This window comes from Saccoglossus kowalevskii, chromosome 21 (genome assembly GCF_978046115.1).
Source record: "Saccoglossus kowalevskii chromosome 21, keSacKowa6.1, whole genome shotgun sequence".
In the NCBI taxonomy this organism is placed as follows: Eukaryota; Metazoa; Hemichordata; class Enteropneusta; family Harrimaniidae; genus Saccoglossus; species Saccoglossus kowalevskii.
In genome coordinates, this window is record NC_140661.1 from 21,837,979 (window position 1) to 21,862,898 (window position 24,920).

General features: G+C 36.7%; 1 protein-coding gene and 3 long non-coding RNA genes across 4 annotated transcripts; 2 read left to right on the forward strand and 2 right to left on the reverse strand.

Annotated features, from left to right (window-relative positions):
• Window positions 1–2,105: 2,105 nt before the first annotated feature.
• On the reverse strand, window positions 2,106–3,658 carry LOC146729794 (uncharacterized). The gene is made up of 2 exons (XR_014928059.1): window positions 3,590–3,658; window positions 2,106–2,507 (listed from the first exon to the last, which is right to left on the reverse strand). It is a non-coding gene; the product is annotated as an uncharacterized LOC146729794 (long non-coding RNA).
• Window positions 3,659–3,669: 11 nt separating this feature from the next.
• Window positions 3,670–8,225, reverse strand: LOC144364005 (cytochrome P450 2U1-like). The gene is made up of 5 exons (XM_085495073.1): window positions 8,144–8,225; window positions 6,980–7,126; window positions 4,606–5,231; window positions 3,734–3,914; window positions 3,670–3,689 (listed from the first exon to the last, which is right to left on the reverse strand). Exons 1-5 carry the CDS (start codon window positions 8,223–8,225, stop codon window positions 3,670–3,672), a joined length of 1,056 nt encoding a protein of 351 aa, XP_085351199.1.
• A 2,140-nt stretch (window positions 8,226–10,365) lies between these two features.
• LOC144364013 (uncharacterized) lies at window positions 10,366–12,321 on the forward strand. Its single transcript, XR_013422796.2, has 2 exons — window positions 10,366–10,456; window positions 12,064–12,321. It is a non-coding gene; the product is annotated as an uncharacterized LOC144364013 (long non-coding RNA).
• A 7,688-nt stretch (window positions 12,322–20,009) lies between these two features.
• Window positions 20,010–22,082, forward strand: LOC146729795 (uncharacterized). Its single transcript, XR_014928053.1, has 2 exons — window positions 20,010–20,205; window positions 21,823–22,082. It is a non-coding gene; the product is annotated as an uncharacterized LOC146729795 (long non-coding RNA).
• Window positions 22,083–24,920: the final 2,838 nt, after the last annotated feature.

The window sequence follows — 24,920 nt, forward strand, 5'->3', positions numbered from 1 at the left end:
TGAGGTTAAAGCTGCCATCAGAGCTATCGGGGATGTAAAAACACAATGCATTACTACCATCCAGCATGAAATGCCTAAATTCTTCTTCAGACCTGTTCAAACAGATCTGGGAGTATGCTTGGAGCAAGGACCTCATCTTCAAACTCTCGAAAATCGGGAACTGGCGAGGTATAGCACTTTTTTCTGTACCTAGCAAAGGGTTCTGCAGGATACTGCTGAAGCGAATGGACAAGGCCATGCCATATATGACACATTGAGGCAAGTACAAACAGGTTTCCACAGAGAAAGAAGATATACAGATCAGATATTGCACCAACATCTGTTAGCATCGATGGCGATACTATAGAATATTTTGAGGACTGTTATAAAAAGACATGAACAGAATCAATTTCTTCCTCAATGGATAATATAACAGGAAAACGTATTATCGTGGGATATGCATACGTTTTCCTTCTATATTATCATCACAATACTACATTGTCACACATTTCGTGCATAAATGAAATTGTCGCATACGACTTGTTTACCACTTCCGTGTGACTGAGAATGTTCTAGAACCGTACTGTGTCTGGGTGGAATTTTTAGAAGTTGGTTGAATAGGTAATAGGACACTGTAGAAAGTAATAGAAGGTAATGGAACATTCTAGAAATTTGTAGTAAGTTCCAGACTCATTATGTATGCTGATGTAATGGTCTATTTATAGACAGTGTGGGTATATATAGGGGAGTTGTTCAGCACTGAGATCAGATCGGAGATCTCGTTGAATTGTATTGGAGTATCTAGTTATTGGAGTAGTGGAGTTTTACCGCATTATTGTACTTGATGTTTGCAGAGTATAATAATACCAGTACCAGTTGGCTCCGTGTTCGTATTTTATCATCGCCGCCAGGGAAGTCTTTTTGTTACTGTTGCCATTTTGGTATTTGAACCATCACACCTGTACTATACCAATTACGATAATATTACGTTGCGTGTGACAGAAATAAACATGGACAAAATAATTTCATTTTGAAAAAATAAAGTGTTCCGTTGACATTGCCAACGCCTGTTGTCAGAGGGACAAACCACTGGTTTCTTCAGTAAAATTTTATGGTTTTAAATTAGTAATAGTAGGATTAGTAGGGGGTACTGTACCCAAACACCGTCTGTGTGTGTATGCTTGTACCATCCTCATCCCTCTTTAGCAAACCCAGACTCAACAACAATTTAAATTATTTGTGAATACGGTAAATTCTTTTGTGATTAGCCGGACAGATCGGAACTAGTTTTTCAAGTTTTTTCTTAAATTTAAATATGTTTCAAAGTTTGGTGATTAGAATTTTATGTCATGTGGAAGAAGATATTACCTGCCTATCAAATTCAATTCAAAATGGCCGCAAGAGTGGGATTTAGAGCTATGAAGAAATCATTAAATAACTATCTCTATGGAAACAAGACCGGCTAGCTAAATTATTTCATCTAAATGCAGTTGGTTGGCATGTTGCTAAATATTATGAGGTTTGGTACATTAAGTGGCAATAAAATGTATATAATTAATACTGAAGCAAAATACTTTTATGAATGTGTATTTTTTTAAAATTTGAGCTATATAACATGTTTATAGCATATCAGCTGGTTGCTATGAGCGTGGTTGCTAGGGTTAACACATCCTATTATACGCATTATATCGTGTTTTTCTCACCAAAATGTTACCCATGGTTTCTACAACGATTGCAGTGCTAGATACCATGACTGTAATTCAGTAATTTTAAGTATTCTGTAGTTTTTCGATAATTCACGTAATTTGAACACTTACAAAGACAATACAATACCAATAGTATTCGTTCGACGTGCATGCGCACTGAAAAGATACTACGTACTGGCAATTAATTTATGCAAACTGCGCAGTTCACTATTCCACCAAACAATAATTAGTAAAAGCATGTTTGCTGTGTGGCAGGTGTGTAAAAGTCGGCAATTATCAATATTTATTCAACTACTAGTATATGTAAATGATATGATTACGTATACTGCACGCAAATAAGTAACTGTTAAATGTTTTTCTTATTTGCATGTTTTCATTGCGTGTGCGTGTTTGATATATTTGTGTAACTAAGTTGACCGGTGACACTCAAATTGCACTATATTACGTAAATTAGTTGGTGAAAACATCAAGTACTCAATTACATTACTGTACAAATCAAATTAAGTACTATAATTCTACGAATTACAAATAAATTTTCAGTTGAAAAAAAACGGTTTTATGTAAATAGTATAAACATGTAAAATACATTTAATATTATATGTACTGTATATATATCGCTTCAGCCGTAGACAAAAATCCGTCATCCTCGCCTGGTGGCGCAAACCTCAAAAGCCTCGGGAAACAGGTTAATTCCAACTTGAGCTTTAAGGCTTGGAGATGGTTTATCGTCCGGTACTGTAAATGTATAATTTTGTAACAATGCCGTGAAGAATATAAACAATTCCATTTTAGCCAGCTTTTCACCTAAACAAGCACGCCCACCTGGAATAGAAAATATTTACGTAATGTTACTTTAATAAAAGCATTCTAAATAATTATAAATATAGTAGTGACGGTGTCAGTCCACATAATTAAAGGATATAGTAATAGGTGATTTTCCGCTCACTACAAACGAGATCTTGCGTATTGGCTAAAAGACGCGGACCAAACGTCTGTTGCGAAAATCGAAAAATGTGATTTTGAATTTGATTTTTTTTTTATGTCCGATCATTAGAGAGAAATTTGCTGCCAATATACACTTCATTTTAAAGCATAAACCAATACTCCGAAATATTTTTGCGTTTGTCGAATCCCACGCGACTTTTTGAAGTCATTACGACGCTGTGACCTTTGTTTTTATGTTCGATTTCACGCGTAACACGGGACCCGCCTTGAACGTGAAATGGTCTATTATCAACACTTTTTAGAGGGGGTGAGGGGTAGCTGGTACAGGTTACAGGAAATAAAAACGTCATTTTACGTTTATACAAGAAATAAAATGAAAATTTCATTTAAAGTAAAAAATAGTTTTTTTTACACTTTATAGATAAAGAAAATTCCTAATTACATTTTAATAATATTTTTGATAATTTGGGTTTAAGAATCAAAATTGAAAATTGCGTACAAATTACGACATTTGATTTGGAAAATGCTTTATATGTTTACAAAAAATAATATCGTGGTACAAATTACGGACGAATAAACTAGCTGATTACATTTTCCACCTTGCCCACGTCTACGGATTTACGATTTTTATTTATTTAAATTAATTATTACAAAAATAAAAACAATTGATTACAGCTTACGAAAATACCCCTTGCCGACCCTCTTTTTAGACCGACTAAAACAAACATTAGCTTAATCTTTCACAGCCACAAGCTACTTCACCAGATGCGAGCAGTGTAGTGGAGTGAGTGACTGAGGTGATAAAATAAAATGTGACAGAATCACGCAATGAGTGGTAATGGAAAAAAACGCAGTCTGTATTGAGGCAATTATATATTGGTAATCCAGTCTGACCGATAACAATGTGAAACATATGTATATTACGACCGACTATGAGCATGAAAAATAAATAAACCCACCTTTTCCAAATGGCACAAATGCGGAGTGGTTTCTGATCAATTTACCCTCGCAGTCCAGGAATCTCTCCGGGTTGAAATTTTCAGGCTCGTTCCAGAACTTCTTATCGTAATGAGTAGAACGTATATTCATAAGTACATGCGTACCACGTGGTATAGTGTAACCATGGAAATCAACATCGTCCATTGTACATCGACGAACGATAAAAGCGACGCTCGAATGTCTTTGGATTTCCATAATGGTTGCCATGACGAACGGCAAGTAATTTCTATCTGCTATTGATGGTAGTCGATCTTTTCCAATGACGTCATCAATTTCTGCTTGAACCTAGAATAGCAAAGGCAGACATCAGTTTATTTAAAATACTATATCCACGGTCGTCAAACTTAAATGACGGTAGTCGTCGCGCCACGCATGTGCGAGATATATGGGTCTCATATAAACAAAGATGTCGACTTTGACTGTTGCGTAGATCAACGAGTACAAACTAAGACGTTACCAAGGTAACTAAATATTTTTTAGGTGATTGGAAGGTATCGAAGGAGTCACCGGCGGTAATTAGTGCAAGTCGCGCCCAGGTCACCCTCATACTTCCATTAGAAGAGCGCATTTGATTATGGGAAAATCAATGTTTATCAACATAAATGTCGCACATTTAAAACACTGACACGGTTAACAAATTCAGTAGATCTCGGAGGTGTCTGTTGACTACAGACGCAAATGGTTATCACGGTCTCGTTGAATGCTTCTCAATTAGTGTTACATACTTTACCGTTGTAAATCATAGTATTTGTCACGCGATGACGATGAGAATGAAACAATATTCAAGAGACAGAAAGCAAGTCTCGTGACTCTTTTTTTTCGACGAGATCTCGGTGGCCATTTAACGTCTAATATATATTGACAAATGCAATGTTTTACGACAATCCACTTCAATACCCCAACCCAAAATAGGCCACCGTTACTATAAGTTGTAAAATGATGATTATTCATTAATTATGGAAATAAAATAACATACCTTTTCCTGGATACTGATATTCGTTGCCATGTACAACAGTGCCCATAGCAACGTGGTAGCTGGAGTTTCGATGCCACTCGTAAATAAATCCCGAATACTTCTATACAAGAAAAAATCCGAGAACACGACGTCATCCTTTCTCGTCTGCTGCTCCCGCATTTCAGCAAGATACATGTCAAGAAACCCCTGAACTTTGTTCGGGTCAAAGGTCAAACGAAGGCCCTCAATCTTTCTATTGATGAAATCGTTTATCTCTTTGTTGACTTGTTTATATTCGCGATCAACAAAAGGTAAATGCACGAGCGTTGGGAAGTAGTTACTGATAGAAGATCTTGAGTTGATCCGAAACAATTTGTTAATCTGACGAACAACTCGTTTGTTTGCGTCATCTGAATAATCATAGCGGGACCCAAAGATAAGAAAATACATGACACCCGCGACGGCCGAGGTGATTACGTGCACGACGTTGAACGGTCGGCCATCTTGCTCGGCGATGGCGTGAACAAGATTCCCGATTTCCACATGAATCGCCTCTTCCAAATTATGGCTCATCAGTTTACGGAGTGATTTTGAGATAAACTGGCGGTGTTTTTTCCAGACTGGACCATAATCCGTGAACTCGTAACCTATAAAACATAATGCAATTATATTTGTATTACTTTGATTTGGCCCATGTTGAAGCGCGGCCGTCATCGCGCTGCGCATGTGCGACATTTGTGTTGATAAACATTGATTTTCCCACAATCCATTGCGCTCTTCTAATGGAAATCATGAGTATGAGGTTTGACCTGGGCGCGACTTGCACTAATTACCGCCGGTGCTTCCTTCGATACCTCAAATCACTTAAAAATACCTAATTAGAGCTTGGTAACGTCTCAGTTTGTACTCGTTGATCTGCGCAACAGTCAAAGTCGCCATCTTTATTTATATGAGTAACCGTTACCCATGTGGATTTATGGGCGAAAGCTGGTAGAGTTCAAGTTATACTGTTGAATTCCCACTGTTAGATATCATTTTTTGTTTATTTTTAAACAGTTTTTATGAGTAACCATGGTGATGTGGTAAAATTGCGCCACGTTGTACAGAACTATGCTAATGTCCACACACTGTGCTGATGAATCGTTGAGGGTTTTCCCACTGCACGTTTTCTAAGGGGTTTCCCCGCGTGTTTTCCAAGTTCTATTTTTGTAAGGATTTCCCATAGTCAATGTAGATTTGGGAATTACTTTAAGCATCAATGGCAAATTCAAGGAAGTGATAAATTCTTTAAAAAGAAAATGACAAAAAGCTTTGTTCTCACTGAAAGAAAAATTTGGTGATAAATCTAATCTACATTTAAAAACTATGTCCCTCTTCGATCATAAATTAATTAGACCAATAATAGTATACGGTAGTGATATTTGGGGAGATGAGAGCTCTTACAAATCTGACTTAGAAGATGTTCATCTACACTTTTTACGATTCATCCTAGATTTGAGCAAAAACACTACCATAATTGGAATACATGGAGAATTAGCTCAATTCGATGTTTTTCTAAAAACAAAACAAATACTATAACCAAGTAATGAACACACCAAACAAACTTATGGAGAAAGCAGCTCCATTAAATAGACAACTACTTAGTAAGTGGTATTATTTAATAACTTCTCAACTAGATAAAATTAATGAAACGCAATTATTCGACACAGATATTAGAATTACAAGCACAAAACAACGACAATTAACAGAAAAAGTACAAAGAAATAAATTATGCTAACAAATATTGATCTACGAAAGTCAATCTTTCGGTTCCGTTCAAGTAACTCTAAATCGAAAAGTGAGACATACTAAACCGAAATACTCACAGTAAAAAGAATCTACAATCATTGCTCAAATAAATAACGATCAAAGAAATAAATTATACGAAAAAACCAGAAAGCAAATAAATGATTTCACAAATTTGACAACAGTCGACTTAAGCATAACCGCAATCTTTTAAAACATGGCACTAAAATGAGACCTCAGCCTCTCATAGTATAATTATAGATGTATTGTATATTCTTATGTTTAATGGACACTGAATCTTGTAATTTGTAAATGTAATTTGTTTTCACTTTTTATCTTTTACTGCTAATAATTTTTTAATTATTTTTTAGTTGTTAGTGACCTTGCTGTTGTGTCAAAAATGAATAAAAAATATTTATATAATATTAAAATAATGGTTATTGACTCAAAAGCTGAACGATGTTTACGCCCATAAGCGCGCGTATGCCTTAACGACTGCGACCGCCCACTTATTTAAAATCAAGTGCTTGCTGATTTGATAATATTGAACTCATTGATGTTATTTAGAATTATCGATTTGAAACCAAACAACCACTTTTACTCAACTCACCTGCCCCTTTAACAACTTTCCTGATCAGTCCCGTCTTTGGCCGACCAGCAAAATATTCATTTTTTCGACCAAAGGCTTCCTTGATGACGTCACAACCAGATAATACAACAACATGTTGGAATCCAAGACGCAAACTGTAAATATTGCCTGCATGTAAAACAAAACACAGTGCATCATAAATTACTGAGAGAAATCTGTGTATTTGTTGTGATTCAAAACCAAATAATGTACCTTCTACGTTGACTAAGTATTAGCTTACAGCGCCACCTAATGTTCCTGGCTCATGTTGACTGGGTTGTTATTTGCCGAATTACGTATAAACAGAACAACAAATTTACTTCTCAGGATGACAAATTTACACACTCCTATTGAGTTATAACTAAATTTATTTAAATAAGGATTGAATGAATATAGAAATCATTTGCCGGAGCTTTCACTATTTTGTAAACAAATCGACGTGTATTCTCGTTTTATATATCCACTCTTTTTATTATCAGTTGTTTCATTTTATTCAAATAGTATTTATTAGATGAACCATAATTGTACAGGACCCAGTGGAATGTAGGATACACTCATATTAATGTCTGTCCTACTACGCCAATTACATTTGCGCTTGCAGAATGGGATGTCTCGCTTATTTATGGCATTCATCATTCCTAATGTCTCTGAGAATATAATACATTACTGTAAACAGCTCGCCGTTTTGTTTTTACAACAGTGGTTAACAAAAAAGTAGGCACAGCCGAATATTCAGAGTGTTGTCATTCTGCCACGAGCTTATCGCCATTTATTAATGATCATTATTTACAATACAATAATACAATGTACAAATAACTACACCAAGTGCCCTGTAACCGGCGCAAAAAGCGGTGGAGAAAAAACCAAGGCTAAAAAACCCACGTAATGAAGGGAAATATAAGCCTGGAAATCAACACCCGCCACATGCTGAATGCGCCTGAGGGAGGGTGGCGGGTTTCACCCTAATATATACTAAGCGAAAAAAATAATGCATGCTACCCGAGAGCTCTTGAAATGCTAGAAAATACTTGAAAAATAAATACACGCTCGACGAGCTGCTGGCTGTGACGTGGCAACGCCTAGACTGACCAAGTCACACAATACACTACCACAAGCCAATGCGGTATGCCAAATGCGCCCTCTAACGGGTGCCACCAAAACATCTATTTCTGGCTTTACTTCGTACCGCATAAAATAACATATTCCAGTCGTTCAAATGAACCGACATATTATTCATCTAGCACGTTTACCATTCATGATAAACTACAAGTTAACTAGCAAGTTCCCAAATTTTCGTCAGTGGAATTCACACCACAAAGTTGCCGTAATTGTAAGCGCGCTGATTGTGACGACGTCTCGAAAAAAATACGGAAACAATACAATTAAAATTTAAGATATCTCACCCGTAACAATTTATAAACCTGGGCATCTCAACAACCCGCACATCATATTAAATACCAAGGCGTGTGCGAGGTGCCGTATTTAAGGTGTTCTAAGTTAGTGATTTTGACGGTCCGGACATTGTTTGCTAACACAGAATTTAAATACACGTTGCCGTAGACCGTAGACTAAGTGTCGGCGACGGCTTGCAGCACTTGCGAAAATAAAATGAAACGCGCGCCGATTGTTGAATATATTTTTTTTTATCCGTATGTGTATAATTGGAGACCCCGGACTACAAAAGTATACGGTACTAATCATGATTAAATCGGTGTAATAATCGAAACTAACGCGTCGCCTGAATATGACTTGTGAGTACACTTACCGTACGTACGGGCGAATTCATTTAAAATGAGATGAGACTCCGGTCCAAAACAAAATACATTTCCAACTATAGGTAGTCCAGTCGGTCCAGGTGGCAATGCTGGTGTTTTGTTGTAATATATGAAATAAATCAATACAATAATCACAACTATGAGTATATACGTTATCATTCTGGAGATCAACTGTTCTTACACTTTATCCGTGGTTACCTTACCTTAAATGACATTGGCTATCTTTTTTTAACTGTCATATTTACGTGGAATTTCCCCGCCATTAATCTGGGAAGTCCCTCATACTCTTGTACTAGATAGCTAGGATGTTATTTTAGCTAATTTAGCTAATCTGTAATTTCGCTGTTTTTAGATGTAGCTAATTTAAACGAATGGAGCCAAATTCGCTAAAATGTCATGCAGTTATTATATTATTTTAACGGGTTTGTATATAAGTGGCTGGTCGCATGACTTCGATGTGTAGCTGAACTTCCTGTGAATAATGGGATAGGTTCGATTCGCTGAAATGCAATGTCACAGTGAGCAAAGAATTAACGAACACATAATTGTTACTGAAGATATAACTGAGTTATACTGAATTGTATAGTGTGTTGACCAGGCAGAACTGCATGCGTACACATTTAAAACTTAATTATTGTTTATTGACTTAGGAGCTCACCATTCTTAACGCCCATAAGCGCGCGCATGCCTTAACGACTGCGACTGCCCACTTATTTAAAATCAAGTGCTTGCTGATTTGATAATATTGAACTCATTGATGTTATTTAGAATTATCGATGATGTCACAATACTGGAGTAGTCAATTTGAAACCTGACAGCCATTTATGCTAAACTATTTTCTTTAAAACGTTTATATCTTCCGCAAGTTTCTGTCAGTAATCACACCTATACGTTGTCGATCTGGAGATCAACTGTTCTTACACTTTCTCCGTGGTTACCTTACCTTATGACATTGGCTATTTTTAACTGTCATATTTTCGTGGAATTTCCCCGTCTTCCACCTGGGAAGTCCCTCAAGTACATGGAGATAGCTAGCATGTTATTTTAGCTAATTTAGTTAATCTGTAATTTCGCTAATTTCAGATGGAGTTATTTATTAAAACGCATTGAGTCAAACTCGCTAAAATGTCATGTAGTTATTATTTTAACGGGTTTGTATGTAAGTGCCTGGTCGCATGACTTTGATGTGTAGTTGAACTCTCTGTGAATAATATGACAGGTTCGATTCGCTGAAATGCAATGTCATATTGAGCGAAGAATTAACGAACACATAATTGTTATTGAGGATAATAACTGAGTTATACTGAATTTACAGCGTTGTTGACCAGACAGAAGCGCATGCGTATGCTTTTAAAACTTAATTAGTTTTTCGGGCTAACCGTCTGAGCAATACACTGTCTAGAATTGTGAGTGACAATAAGGTAAAACACGTCATTTTATCAAGGAGAATAATAATAATAAATGTTGAATAATAAGTGGTCATTTTTGTGAATTAGTTCGTGGAACAAAACACGTCATAAATTACGTAAGCGCTCTCAACTCTAAAATGATGCCAGCAACTACATGACACTAATAATTTCCCCTTGTATGAAACGGCAACGAACACTAAAGCTTGTGTGGACGGCGCTCGTATTGTACAGCGACACGGAGAACAACGGCGGTATTTAGGTCAAAGTGTTATCATGTAGGTATTATAGACCAACAATAGATCCTAGACAATTCTCGCGTGTAAACTTGTATTGTTTTTGAAGTAAATAGTATGGGGTGAGTATAAGATTGTAACACGTCGCAAGTCTAATATTGTTTTGATATTTGAATATTAGACGCAGTTTGTTATTCAGCATTGACTACCGGGGGCACAAAACAATCGCCTGTAGAAGCTGAACGTTCACACCAGTGTGCAACGATGGGTTATATCGATTATTAGAACTATAGGTTCGACAACGGTCGGCTGTGTGTATATAAACGGTGCTCGTGATTTCATTGAATTATTTCCTTGTAATGCATTAGTGGGTTAGTTTCATCATATATGAGACTATTTTGGGAAAAACATTTACGAAAGCAACTATAATTCCTCAAACCAATACAAATTACTGACGTTGTATGTGTGTAAGTGTACAGGCTTACGAAGAATCAGCCTGGAAACAGTGAAACATTCCAGGAAAGACTGACTCGCAAAGACCGAGTCACTTAGCAACGCACTACAACGACACACGGGATCTGTAAGTGCGAGCTAGCGAGACGTCGACTATTCTTGTACTTTCACTGTTTCCCAAGGACTTTGAACAAGAAGTTGTGAGGAACCTGTCTTGGATTATGATCGCAACGCAGACTTTTATATTCAATTAGAGGTGGAACAGTATGATTACAATCGTAGTTCCATTTGCCTGTATTTGCTTGTTACCGGAGCATGCATAGTGATGTTATTGGGGTGATTAACATTGGTACTTGACAACACCCCACTGTCGACAAGGTTCCAATACAAACGAGCACCTCCATATCCACTGAGCTAAGTGACCGAAGCGTCGTGACCTTTAACATTTATTTTGTAATTAAAGATATGAACGCACACATGCGCAGTTAGTAGCTATGGTTTGATACATAAGTAACGCAGTATTCAATTAGAGGTAGAATAGTGCGATTGGAATCGTAGTTCCATTTGAACATCAGTTCTTTGTTTTTACGTGTTTCTGAAAACATTACAGTGACGTCAGTGAGAAGGTCAATGCTATTGTTATTGACGAGTTTGTCAGTACTTCACAACTCAACTCACTTCACGATAGTCTAAATGTACGTACCGAATCACGAGCAAGTTCACATTTGAAAGCAAGGTCAGATACATCGTGGCATAGCCTCAAAATAAAGCGACTGAAATTATTTTGAACAATTTCAAAATTTCCATCTGAATGGAAACCTCAAACCCTACACACATATATCGGTAATGACATTATTATTCCGTCAAAAGCGTTAGATAGGTAGTATTTTGATTTTTTCGAAAATTCGGATCTTGAACAGGAAGTATTGTTAAATATGATCTAATTCATAATATTTCGTCATATTACCAAGAAAGACAGTGCGGTCTCAGTAATTACTAATTTTGAAAAAATAATGAAACAATCCTTTATTTGGAATATTACTCAAGGCGCTAATTTGTACTAGTTTTAACATTGACCAAACACTTTTAGGATCATGCTGCCTGACAGCATTAATATTATTTTTTCACAATTCTTTAATTACTTGTTTTTGTGTTTTAACAGTAAATGACAACCATTTCAAATGTTATTGTTACAGGTAAAAATATACTATCAAACAGAAATGACTGAAGTCTTCAGAAGTTCTTTAACTCCAAGACTGCCATTGGATTATTAAGACACAACCCGACTGTTAGAAATACTCCAACACATGGATATCAGCGACCCTGCTTGTCGGCTATACACAATATACTCAGTTTAATAATTCAAATAATAATGTTATGCACCTGGGCCATATGACAGTAATTGTAACAGACATTCTGGCTGCAGATATCAATTAAAAAAAAGGGAACGTTAACTTTTGTTATTGATGTTAAACAATCAAAATTGACATATCCTCGGGGGCGGAGCTACGTCACGGACGTTCTACGTTGCTAAGACGCGCACCACTGTACCACGTATTTCTACGGGCTTTGTTCGCGCTGCTGTGGAACGCCGGTGGAGCCGGTGAAAACTCGAGAAAACAACACAAACTCAACTTTGAAGTAATCCTGAACAACCAAATTCATATATGTTACACACGTAGGGCTAATCTTGTTACACTGTTCAGAGGACTATCAACAACCATCGCAAAGTACCGTTTTCAGCGAGTTTTTGGTCTTTGTTTTCACCGCGAATGTTGCCAGGCGGTAGAAAATGCCCGGATGTCCGCCCCGAGGATACACGCAGATCAATAAAGGCAGAGAAGCGTATATGAATCATAAAAAAAATAAGTTCCAAATAAGTGAGCACGATGTTATGAAGTCAAAAATAGTCAACGTTAATGCCGCAAAAACGAATTCACACTTATTTTAAGAAAACAGAAACGTTAAGAAAAGCAGTTTTACCTAATACATTTCCGAGTACATACATTCCGAACTAAATATATTATTTTATAAATTATTTCATGAAACTAAATTATTTTGTTTTATGCCGGATTCAAGATGGCGGCCCCCATGTAGTAAATATCGAATTTATTTTATTTTCACTTGTGCGCCAGCCGACTGTGATTATAGCCAGTATGGATCATTGTAATATGGAGTATAATGTCCGTGTAATTTGCTTTCGCGTGGCTGGACTGAAGTCGGTCTCGTCGTGATCTACCATCTTAGAACAGTAATTACAGGGCAAAGGTAAATTCGGCCAAACTGACTGATTTCTTTAGGATGTTAGGATGGTCGAGCGGATAGTGTACCAGATATCTGGGCAAGGCTAAATGGTTGATTTAGTGAATCTCTTGTGTTCCAGCAGACTGTGGAGACAGCGGTTCACTGGCAGTAATCAATAGTGAGTTTGTTAGGAAGTTTTTTGGGGATGCCAAAATGGCAGAGCAGATAGTGTATCTGGACAAGGCATTAATGGTTCGAGGGCAAATATATTGCATCAATCACTCAATTGAACGCATTTAAATAGACTGTATGTTTGTTTCACTATTCCTCAGAATTAGAGGGGGTTTACTACAACACGTAATGCATGACAGTTAAATGGGAATGCTTAAAAAGCTCGCCTGACCACTGCTCTTAATTAGTTCTTGTTTGTAATTCGGTCTCTCTTCATCAGGAAACGTATTTCAGAACACTCTGGACCGAATCCGTTCATTATGTGCATGTGTCTATGTGGGACGTTTGCACATGCAATGGTTTGTAATTCGACCCAAGGTGGACGACTGGCAGCCATTTTGTTTGTTTTTGAAATTGTGGTATCTTGGACATGCTTCGCCAGTTTTTGTTCACATTGATGTATGTCCATGATAAATCGATTCGCGAACGGATTCAAAATGGCCGACTAGCAGTCATCTTATTTTTTGAAAATGTATTGCTGGCATGTTTTTTTTCTTCAAATTATACATGTTAGGACATGACCATGACAATTAATTTTAGAATCGGATCAAAGATGGTAGACCAGCAGCCATCTCCTTTTTTGGCCATACTACTAAATCTTTTTCACCTTGTACCGTTTGTATTGATGTTTAGTAAATATGTAATTCAAGATGGCCGTCTGGCTTGAAGGGATACATGTACACGATGATTCGTTTTACGGTCGGATCAAAGATAATCCACTGTCGGTAATCCCACTCTTTGGTCTTACTACTCTATCTCTGATACCAATGTACACTCTCATATTTTGTCACATACATTCTAATACGCCCATATGTTTATAATGTTCATAGTCAAATAATCAAAAAGAAAAAAATATATCATGATTGTGTCTGGCAAATGCATACATGAATGATTTCCCATTAAGATGCATATTAGCTTGTACAACAGATTACGACTGTTGGTTTGAGTGAACTGTTACTGGCATTCCAAGTTGTGTATTACCAAACATACACTGTATGTTAGTCACGTGGTACATGTTAATGTTTTACTAATGCTTCATATGGTTATCAGAGGCTGTTGTTGATGTCATGCATGATACGAATATGATGCAATGTTGAGTTTTCTTCTCACAATTTTATTGGCATCAGTCAATGAGGCCAGTTAGTAATCCGCTTATCAAATAAAATATTCGTTGAAGTCTGTAGCATATTGAGCTAGGGTTATATTTAATTACATGTACTTTATTACGTCATCTGCACATGCGTAATGGAAACGCCGCCATTACTGTAACAAACCAGTTGTACTGTTTATACCGAACTTGTATTATTTAACCTGTTACGGCCTTCACTGCACCCAAGAACCCAACAAAGTCTCAAGTAACGACATTTATATCTGAAATGTATGTACAATGATGACTGCCCTCGGTAGACTCCGCAGTGATGCACATTGTCCCATGTTATTCGATATTAATTTGTTGTAATATGGACACATTGTTACACATATATGGGGAAGGCTGATCCCAGACTATTGCGCGAACCTGGGTACGTAAAAAAATTAAAATATGTAATCTTTATGTTCGAGAAATAACAATGTGTACCACGGAAGAGCAACGCTAAAGTAATTATGAAATATTGTTAATCATCACCCCCCCCAAAAAAGTTGGTAATGACTTACAGTGCACGTTTGTTACGCATCCCAGAGGTTGTGGATTTGACTGGAAGCGACCGTCTTGAGTATAAATACACCCAGTTCAGCCGTTCTAACCCTTGGTATTATGCTTTGGAACTGTTTTTGTACGTATACCAAACAAAAATGAAAAATTAGTGACTTCAACGTCCTGGTACTCTTGTTAGTGATGGATGTTCACAGTATGATTTTTTTCATAGTGTCACACATTTTGGCCGAGTAGTCAATGTTTTTTCTGAACAGATATTACACATAAAAACACTCGTATTATCAAGGTCATAATTGATTAATAAGGATGTACACGATTGATCTATACATTGTCTAAAATAGCCCTGGGTAATATACACTTCGGTTTTATTCTAATAATCAACAGAAAAAATCAAAACATAAACACGTGACATGAAGGACTTTTATAATAATAAGAGTATACATGATGTATAAATCTTCTAGTACAGCCCAGGGTAATATTAATTTTTAACAACAAACGGTCCATATTACACAACTGGTTACATAACATTCTAGATATACGTCATATACGGGTGCATGTTTTTCTTCTTCTCATTTTCCGAATATGCCACAGTCTTGCACTCACCAATAGAAGCCCACTTACGTACAGCCGTGTAACATTGTAGTCGAACTTTATTTATTTTCCGTCGAAAACCTTTGCATCAGATCGAACGTATATGATATAGTCAATAGAAGTTTACGGCATCGTGAAGATTTAAAAGTCCTGTCGTTCACTGTCGCCACGTTCCAGTTTTGTGCCATATGCTACGTGACCATATAAGCGGCATTTCAGCGAAGATGGAGGAACTCAACAATACGTATATCCACGCCAACACCTCTTCACGAGAAGAAATTTACGCTCTAATCTTTCAAGTGAAGTAATCTTCTTTTTCACGTTTATTTTAACAGCAGAATCGTTCTTCGCGATGGCAGGAAATCTACTAATAATCATCACCATATTGATGCACCGTGATCTTCGCAATGTCGTTCATAACTTGTTTGTTTTGAATTTAGCCGTTTGTAATTTTATGCATGGAGCTCTAATTCCACTGCATTTAATTTTCATATTAACACCAGAATTTATTACGATACTTGGCTGTTCTCTCCTAATAACGTTGCCATTTACTTTCTTCCTTGTTTTGACACTTTGTGGAATTGTTCTGCTAACGACCGAGAAGTACATCTACATTCATCACCCATTTAGCTATCAAGGTATATTTACATCCAAGACAATTATATTGTTTATCGCATTATGTTGGATAATACCAACCATTATTTCTGGTTGGCAGTTCTTGGGTCCCACACTGTGTATTATCGGGATTCAGCTCTCATCAGGTGCTCACCAGCAGATCAAATCATTGCTGATTCAAGGTTTTGTAAGCGGCCTGCCATTGGCGGTGATCCTGTACACAAACTGCAGAACCATATCAACTGTTCGTCGTCTGAATCGTCATCAAAACAATGCATACGTCGCTGGGACAAATGCAATTCAACCAGCGCAACTTTTCACTAGAAAGGAAATGCGTTCATTTATCGAAGCCTTCATATTGGTTGTGACGTTTTGCGTGCTTGCTGTGCCACAATTAATTATTAGATGTATCATTCAGGGATGTTACAATTGTTCTGTGGAGGATAATATTGAACTAGTTTACGCACTTAGATGTGTGAATTTAATGTATTACGTAATATCGCCTTTCATTCACGCGCACAATAAGGATTTACGCAGAGGCTACAGAAAGTTATTTCGACATTGGATTAATACGGTAGATACCTTGGAGCAATCAACTTAATTTGTGTTCATACACACATTTTCTATTTATAATTCTATACTGATAACATAATAGTGTTATTACACAGTGTAACAATTAATAATGAGCATTTAACGTTAGTGAATTGTCGATCTTTAGTTTAAAATATGTGTAGTATGTTCTTAATTCTTTTAGGAATTATACAGATGAACCTCTGTCTCTTACTTAATGCGTGTTCACGTGTATCAATCAACATTACATTGGCACAATATCTTATATTGATATGCATAATTATGCATTTGTGATAGTATACTTACTGTGTATCACATTTGTATAACATAGTTACTGTTTGTGTGTATTGTATTTCATTCAAATTGTCTGAGTTGTATAATATTTCCCCCTGCCTACGTCTCTTGAGATACTGAAAGAAATACTCATCCTCTTTGTTCATTTATTTTGAACATGAATGACTAATATTATGCATGTTAAACAGCTCATTAATATTCATGACCAATGCCATGCATGTTAAACAACTCATTAATATTCACGGCCAATGCCATGCATGTTAAACAACTCATTAATATTCATGACCACCCAGCAGTCCAAGAGTGGTATACTATTTATGCATATTCAGTACCAAAACAATTGAATTTTGACAGAATTCAAAAACTTATTTGAAACGTTTTGTTCTACAGTGTTCAATATTGGGGTCAGTATTTATATAACTGTTCTTGTATTTGTATGGAAAGACAGTTGACATTATAATATAAACTAATATATAATATATGATAATTTAATAATTAATATTCAAATTTTGCTCCATATTTGGAAACTAACCACCAGCCATTGAGTTATTTAAACAAGGCACGAGAAGTAAACAGTAGGTTATTGCGGTGACCCCTATATTTACAATCATTTAGCTACCGTGACTGCATTATAGCAATTAAAGGTAAATAGAATATAGGTGCAGACTATTTAAGCAGGATTGACAGTACTTAGAATTACTGTTACGATATTTTTTTGCAATTTTGAGATATGTAAATTTATTGGCAGTTGATGCTGATTATTGGACAGAAAATGTGCCATGTTCAGTCTTGATGAGGAGGCGATGTCAGCATCCCTTATTTTATGTTCTTGTCATATTACCTCAAACCCTGCAAATGGAAGTGTGCATGGAATCATGGGAAGAAACGGTGTGCATTGCGATAACTGTCATAAAGGTGATTGACAGGTCATACATGTTTTCAACTTTGGAAGGACAGTTGGTTCTAACACGTGTGCTTGTAATTTACATAACAAAGGGTGTTTACAACTTTGGAAGGAGAATTGGAATCTACCAGCTGTGCTGTTATTTGAATAACAAAGGATGTTTATGATCTACTGAGTTGCCTACGTGACACAGCTGCTAGCAAGATCACATTCTGATTGGCTCATGTGGAAACCCAGGTGGTGTCACTGCCTTTAAATTGGACAGACTAAAGACAGTTTGGGGACGATAATTTCAACTTAGTGTCCGTCTTTTCACCTTGCTTTCCTGTTTGTTCTGCTACGATACGATATTACAGGCTACAACCATCATTCTGTGAGACTTGTATGAACTGCTTTGCGATCTCCTGCTTTCAGCGGTGCCCTCCAGAATACCAGCGTTCCTCTGCAAGCAAGACTCGCGTATTTCTGCGTTGTTGTGTTGCAGAAGCCATTGACTGTCGTCCAATAATACATCCTGGAACTGTGAGTTATCACCAATGCACACTTCTCTAAGCAATCCACTCTTTTATTCATTGTATTTGTCTGTGCTTTATTTCTTGTAATTATTTTGAGAGGTATTAAAGCCAGGAGCTTTAACTCAATATTTTGGTGTATGTGTATTTAATTTCCAGTACTGTTGTCTTGTCTACCACATACTAGCAGTGAAAGAACCCCCTGTCTAGTGAGTACTGCGGATGGCCCTCTCAATTGCGATAAGCAGGCCTTGCACTGTGACAGGGGCCTCATTTAAAACTGGAGCGGGCTAAATGGTCTTTGTCCCTCATACTCTTGTACTAGATAGCCAGGATGTTATTTTAGCTAATTTAGCTAATCTGTAATTTCGCTGTTTTTAGATGTAGCTAATTTAAACGAATGGAGCCAAATTCGCTAAAATGTCATGCAGTTATTATATTATTTTAACGGGTTTGTATATAAGTGGCTGGTCGCATGACTTCGATGTGTAGCTGAACTCCCTGTGAATAATGGGATAGGTTCGATTCGCTGAAATGCAATGTCACAGTGAGCAAAGAATTAACGAACACATAATTGTTACTGAAGATATAACTGAGTTATACTGAATTGTATAGTGTGTTGACCAGGCAGAACTGCATGCGTACACATTTAAAACTTAATTATTGTTTATTGACTTAGGAGCTCACCATTCTTAACGCCCATAAGCGCGCGCATGCCTTAACGACTGCGACCGCCCACTTATTTAAAATCAAGTGCTTGCTGATTTGATAATATTGAACTCATTGATGTTATTTAGAATTATCGATGATGTCACAATACTGGAGTAGTCAATTTGAAACCTGACAGCCATTTATGCTAAACTATTTTCTTTAAAACGTTTATATCTTCCGCAAGTTTCTGTCAGTAATCACACCTATACGTTGTCGATCTGGAGATCAACTGTTCTTACACTTTCTCCGTGGTTACCTTACCTTACCTTAAATGACATTGGCTATTTTTAACTGTCATATTTTCGTGGAATTTCCCCGTCTTCCACCTGGGAAGTCCCTCAAGTACATGGAGATAGCTAGCATGTTATTTTAGCTAATTTAGTTAATCTGTAATTTCGCTAATTTCAGATGGAGTTATTTATTAAAACGCATTGAGTCAAACTCGCTAAAATGTCATGTAGTTATTATTTTAACGGGTTTGTATGTAAGTGCCTGGTCGCATGACTTTGATGTGTAGTTGAACTCTCTGTGAATAATATGACAGGTTCGATTCGCTGAAATGCAATGTCATATTGAGCGAAGAATTAACGAACACATAATTGTTATTGAGGATAATAACTGAGTTATACTGAATTTACAGCGTTGTTGACCAGACAGAAGCGCATGCGTATGCTTTTAAAACTTAATTAGTTTTTCGGGCTAACCGTCTGAGCAATACACTGTCTAGAATTGTGAGTGACAATAAGGTAAAACACGTCATTTTATCAAGGAGAATAATAATAATAATAAATGTTGAATAATAAGTGGTCATTTTTGTGAATTAGTTCGTGGAACAAAACACGTCATAAATTACGTAAGCGCTCTCAACTCAAAAATGATGCCAGCAACTACATGACACTAACATCTTTCCCTTGTATGAAACGGCAACGAACACTAAAGCTTGTGTGGACGGCGCTCGTATTGTACAGCGACACGGAGAACAACGGCGGTATTTAGGTCAAAGTGTTATCATGTAGGTATTATAGACCAACAATAGATCCTAGACAATTCTCGCGTGTAAACTTGTATTGTTTTTGAAGTAAATAGTATGGGGTGAGTATAAGATTGTAACACGTCGCAAGTCTAATATTGTTTTGATATTTGAATATTAGACGCAGTTTGTTATTCAGCATTGACTACCGGGGGCACAAAACAATCGCCTGTAGAAGCTGAACGTTCATACTAGTGTGCAACGATGGGTTATATCGATTATTAGAACTATAGGTTCGACAACGGTCGGCTGTGTGTATATAAACGGTGCTCGTGATTTCATTGGATTATTTCCTTGTAATGCATTAGTGGGTTAGTTTCATCATATATGATACTATTTTGAGAAAAACATTTACGAAAGCAACTATAATTCCTCAAACCAATACAAATTACTGACGTTGTATGTGTGTAAGTGTACAGGCTTACGAAGAATCAGCCTGGAAACAGTGAAACATTCCAGGAAAGACTGACTCGCAAAGACCGAGTCACTTAGCAACACACTACAACGACACACGGGATCTGTAAGTGCGAGCTAGCGAGACGTCGACTATTCTTGTACTTTCACCGTTTCCCAAGGACTTTGAACAAGAAGTTGTGAGGAACCTGTCTTGGATTATGATCGCAACGCAGACTTTTATATTCAATTAGAGGTAGAACAGTATGATTACAATCGTAGTTCCATTTGCCTGTACTTGCTTGTTACCGGAGCATGCATAGTGATGTTATTGGGGTGATTAACATTGGTACTTGACAACACCCCACTGTCGACAAGGTTCCAATACAAAAGAGCACCTCCATATCCACTGAGCTAAGTGACCGAAGCGTCGTGACCTTTAACATTTATTTTGTAATTAAAGATATGAACGCACACATGCGCAGTTAGTAGCTATGGTTTGATACATAAGTAACACAGTATTTGTTAATATTCAATTAGAGGTAGAATAGTGCAATTGGAATCGTAGTTCCATTTGAACATCAGTTCTTTGTTTTTGCGTGTTTCTGAAAACATTACAGTGACGTCAGTGAGAAGGTCATTGCCATTGTTATTGACGAGTTTGTCAGTATTTCACAATTCACTTCACGATAGTCTAAATGTACGCACCGAATCACGAGCAAGTTCACATTTGAAAGCAAGGTCAGATACATCGTGGCATAGCCTCAAGATAAAGCGACTGAATTTATTTTGAACAATTTGAAAATTTTCATCTGAATGGAAACCTCAAACTTTACACACATATATCGGTAATGACATTATTATTCCGTCAAAAGCGTTAGATAGGTAGTATTTTGATTTTTTCGAAAATTCGGATCTTGAACAGGAAGTATTGTTAAATATGATCTAATTCATAATATTTTGTCATATTACCAAGAGAGCCAGTGCGGTCCCATTAATTACTAATTTTGAAAAAAAATAATGAAAATATCCTTAATTTGAAATATTACTCAAGGCGCTGATTTGGATTGGTTTTAACATTGACCAAACACTTTTAGGATCATGCTGCCTGACAGCATTAATTTTTTTTTTTTTTACAATTCTTTAATTATTTGTTTTTTGTGTTTTAACAGTAAATGACAACCATTTCAAATGTTATTGTTACAGGTAAAAATATACTATCAAACAGAAATGACTGAAGTCTTCAGAAGTTCTTTAACTCCAAGACTGCCATGGGATTATTAAGACACAGCCCGACTAATAGAAATACTCCAACACATGGATATCAGCGACCCTGCTTGTCGGCTATACACAATATACTCAGTTTAATAATTCAAATAATAATGTTATGCATCTGGGACATATGACAGTAATTGTAACACACATTCTGGCTGCAGATATCAATTAAAAAAAAAGGGGAACGTTAACTTTTGTTATTGATCTGATGTTAAACAATCAAACAATTAAACAGTCAACGTTAATGCCGCAAAAACGAATTCACACTTATTTTAAGAAAACAGAAACGTTAAGAAAAGCAGTTTTACCTAATACATTTCCGAGTACATACATTCCGAACTAAATATATTATTTAATAAATTATTTCATGAAACTAAATTATTTTGTTTTATGCCGGATTCAAGATGGCGGCCCCCATGTAGTAAATATCGAATTTATTTTATTTTCACTTGTGCGCCAGCCGACTGTGGTTATAGCCAGTATGGATCATTGTAATATGGAGTATAATGTCCGTGTAATTTGCTTTCGCGTGGCTGGACTGAAGTCGGTCTCGTCGTGATCTACCATCTTAGAACAGTAATTATAGGGCAAAGGTAAACTCGGCCAAACTGACTGATTTCTTTAGGATGTTAGGATGGTCGAGCGGATAGTGTACCAGATATCTGGGCTTGGCTAATTGGTTGATTTAGTGAATCTCTTGTGTTCCAGCAGACTGTGGAGACAGCGGTCCACTGGCAGTAATCAATATTGGGTTTGTTAGGAAGTTTTTTGGGGATGTCAAAATGGCAGAGCAGATGGTGTATCTGGACAAGGCATTAATGGTTCGAGGGCAAATATATTGCACCAATCACTCAATTGAACGCATTTAAATAGACTGTATGTTTGTTTCACTATTCCTCAGAATTAGAGGGGGTTTACTACAACACGTAATGCATGACAGTTAAATGGGAATGCTTAAAAAGCTCGCCTGACCACTGCTCTTAATTAGTTCTTGTTTGTAATTCGGTCTCTCTTCATCAGGAAACGTATTTCAGAACACTCTGGACCGAATCCGTTCATTATGTGCATGTGTCTATGTGGGACGTTTGCACATGGAATGGTTTGTAATTCGACCCAAGGTGGATGACTGGCAGCCATTTTGTTTGTTTTTGAAATTGTGGTATCTTGGACATGCTTCGCCAGTTCTTGTTCACATTGATGTATGTCCATGATAAATCGATTCGCGAACGGATTCAAAATGGCCGACTAGCAGTCATCTTATTTTTTGAAAATGTATTGCTGGCATGTTTTTTTTCTTCAAATTATACATGTTAGGACATGACCATGACAATTAATTTTAGAATCGGATCAAAGATGGTAGACCAGCAGCCATCTCCTTTTTTGGCCATACTACTAAATCTTTTTCACCTTGTACCGTTTGTATTGATGTTTAGTAAATATGTAATTCAAGATGGTCGTCTGGCTTGAAGGGATACATGTACACGATGATTCGTTTTACGGTCGGATCAAAGATAATCCACTGTCGGTAATCCCACTCTTTGGCCTTACTACTCTATCTCTGATACCAATGTACACTCTCATATTTTTGTCATATACATTCTAATACGCCCATATGTTTATAATGTTCATAGTCAAATAATCAAAAAGAAAAAAAATATATCATGATTGTGTCTGGCAAATGCATACATGAATGATTTCCCATTAAGATGCATATTAGCTTGTACAACAGATTACGACTGTTGGTTTGAGTGAACTGTTACTGACATTCCAAGTTGTGTAATACCAAACATACACTGTATGTTAGTCACGTGGTACATGTTAATGTTTTACTAATGCTTCATATGGTTATCAGAGGCTGTTGTTGATGTCGTGCATGATACGAATATGATGCAATGTTGAGTTTTCTTCTCACAATTTTATTGGCATCAGTCAATGAGGCCAGTTAGTAATCCGCTTATCAAATAAAATATTCGTTGAAGTCTGTAGCATATTGAGCTAGGGTTATATTTAATTACATGTACTTTATTACGTCATCTGTACATGCGTAATGGAAACGCCGCCATTACTGTAACAAACCAGTTGTGCTGTTTATACCGAACTTGTATTATTTAACCTGTTACGGCCTTCACTGCACCCAAGAACCCAACAAAGTCTCAAGTAACGACATTTATATCTGAAATGTATGTACAATGATGACTGCCCTCAGTAGACTCCGCAGTGATGCACATTGTCCCATGTTATTCGATATTAATTTGTTGTAATATGGACACATTGTTACACATATATGGGGAAGGCTGATCCCAGACTATTGCGCGAACCTGGGTACGTAAAAACAATAAAATATGTAATCTTTATGTTCGAGAAATAACAATTTGTACCACGGAAGAGCAACGCTAAAGTAATTATGAAATATTGTTAATCATCACCCCCCAAAGTTGGTAATGACTTACAGTGCACGTTTGTTACGCATCCCAGAAGTTGTGGATTTGACTGGAAGCGACTGTCTTGAGTATAAATACACCCAGTTCAGCCGTTCTAACCCTTGGTATTATGCTTTGGAACTGTTTTTGTACGTATACCAATCAAAAATGAAAAATTAGTGACTTCAACGTCCTGGTACTCTTGTTAGTGATGGATGTTCACAGTATGTTTTTTTCATAGTGTCACACATTTTGGCTGAGTAGTCAATGGTTTTTCTGAACAGATATTACACATAAAAACACTCGTATTATCAAGGTCATAATTGATTAATAAGGATGTACACGATTGATCTATACATTGTCTAAAATAGCCCTTGGTAATTACACTTCGGTTTTATTCTAATAATCAACAGAAAAAATCAAAACATAAACACGTGACATGAAGGACCTTTATAATAATAAGAGTGTACATGATGTATGCATCTTCTAGTATAGCCCTGGGTAATATTGATTTTTAACAACAAACGGTCCATATTACACAACTGGTTACATAACATTCTAGATATACGTCATATACGGGTGCTTGTTTTTCTTCTTCTCATTTTCCGA

Bases quoted from the DNA above. Each gene is read 5' to 3' on its own strand.
- LOC144364005 (XM_085495073.1), bottom strand. From the start codon at position 8,225: ATGTCGGTTCATTTGAACGACTGGAATATGTTATTTTATGCGGTACGA. The intron at 3,915-4,605 runs GTATGTTATTTT...TTGCTATTCTAG, and splicing joins ATATCAGTATCCAGGAAAAG to GTTCAAGCAGAAATTGATGA. The intron at 3,690-3,733 runs GTACGCATGTAC...CATTACGATAAG, and splicing joins TGGTTACACTATACCACGTG to AAGTTCTGGAACGAGCCTGA.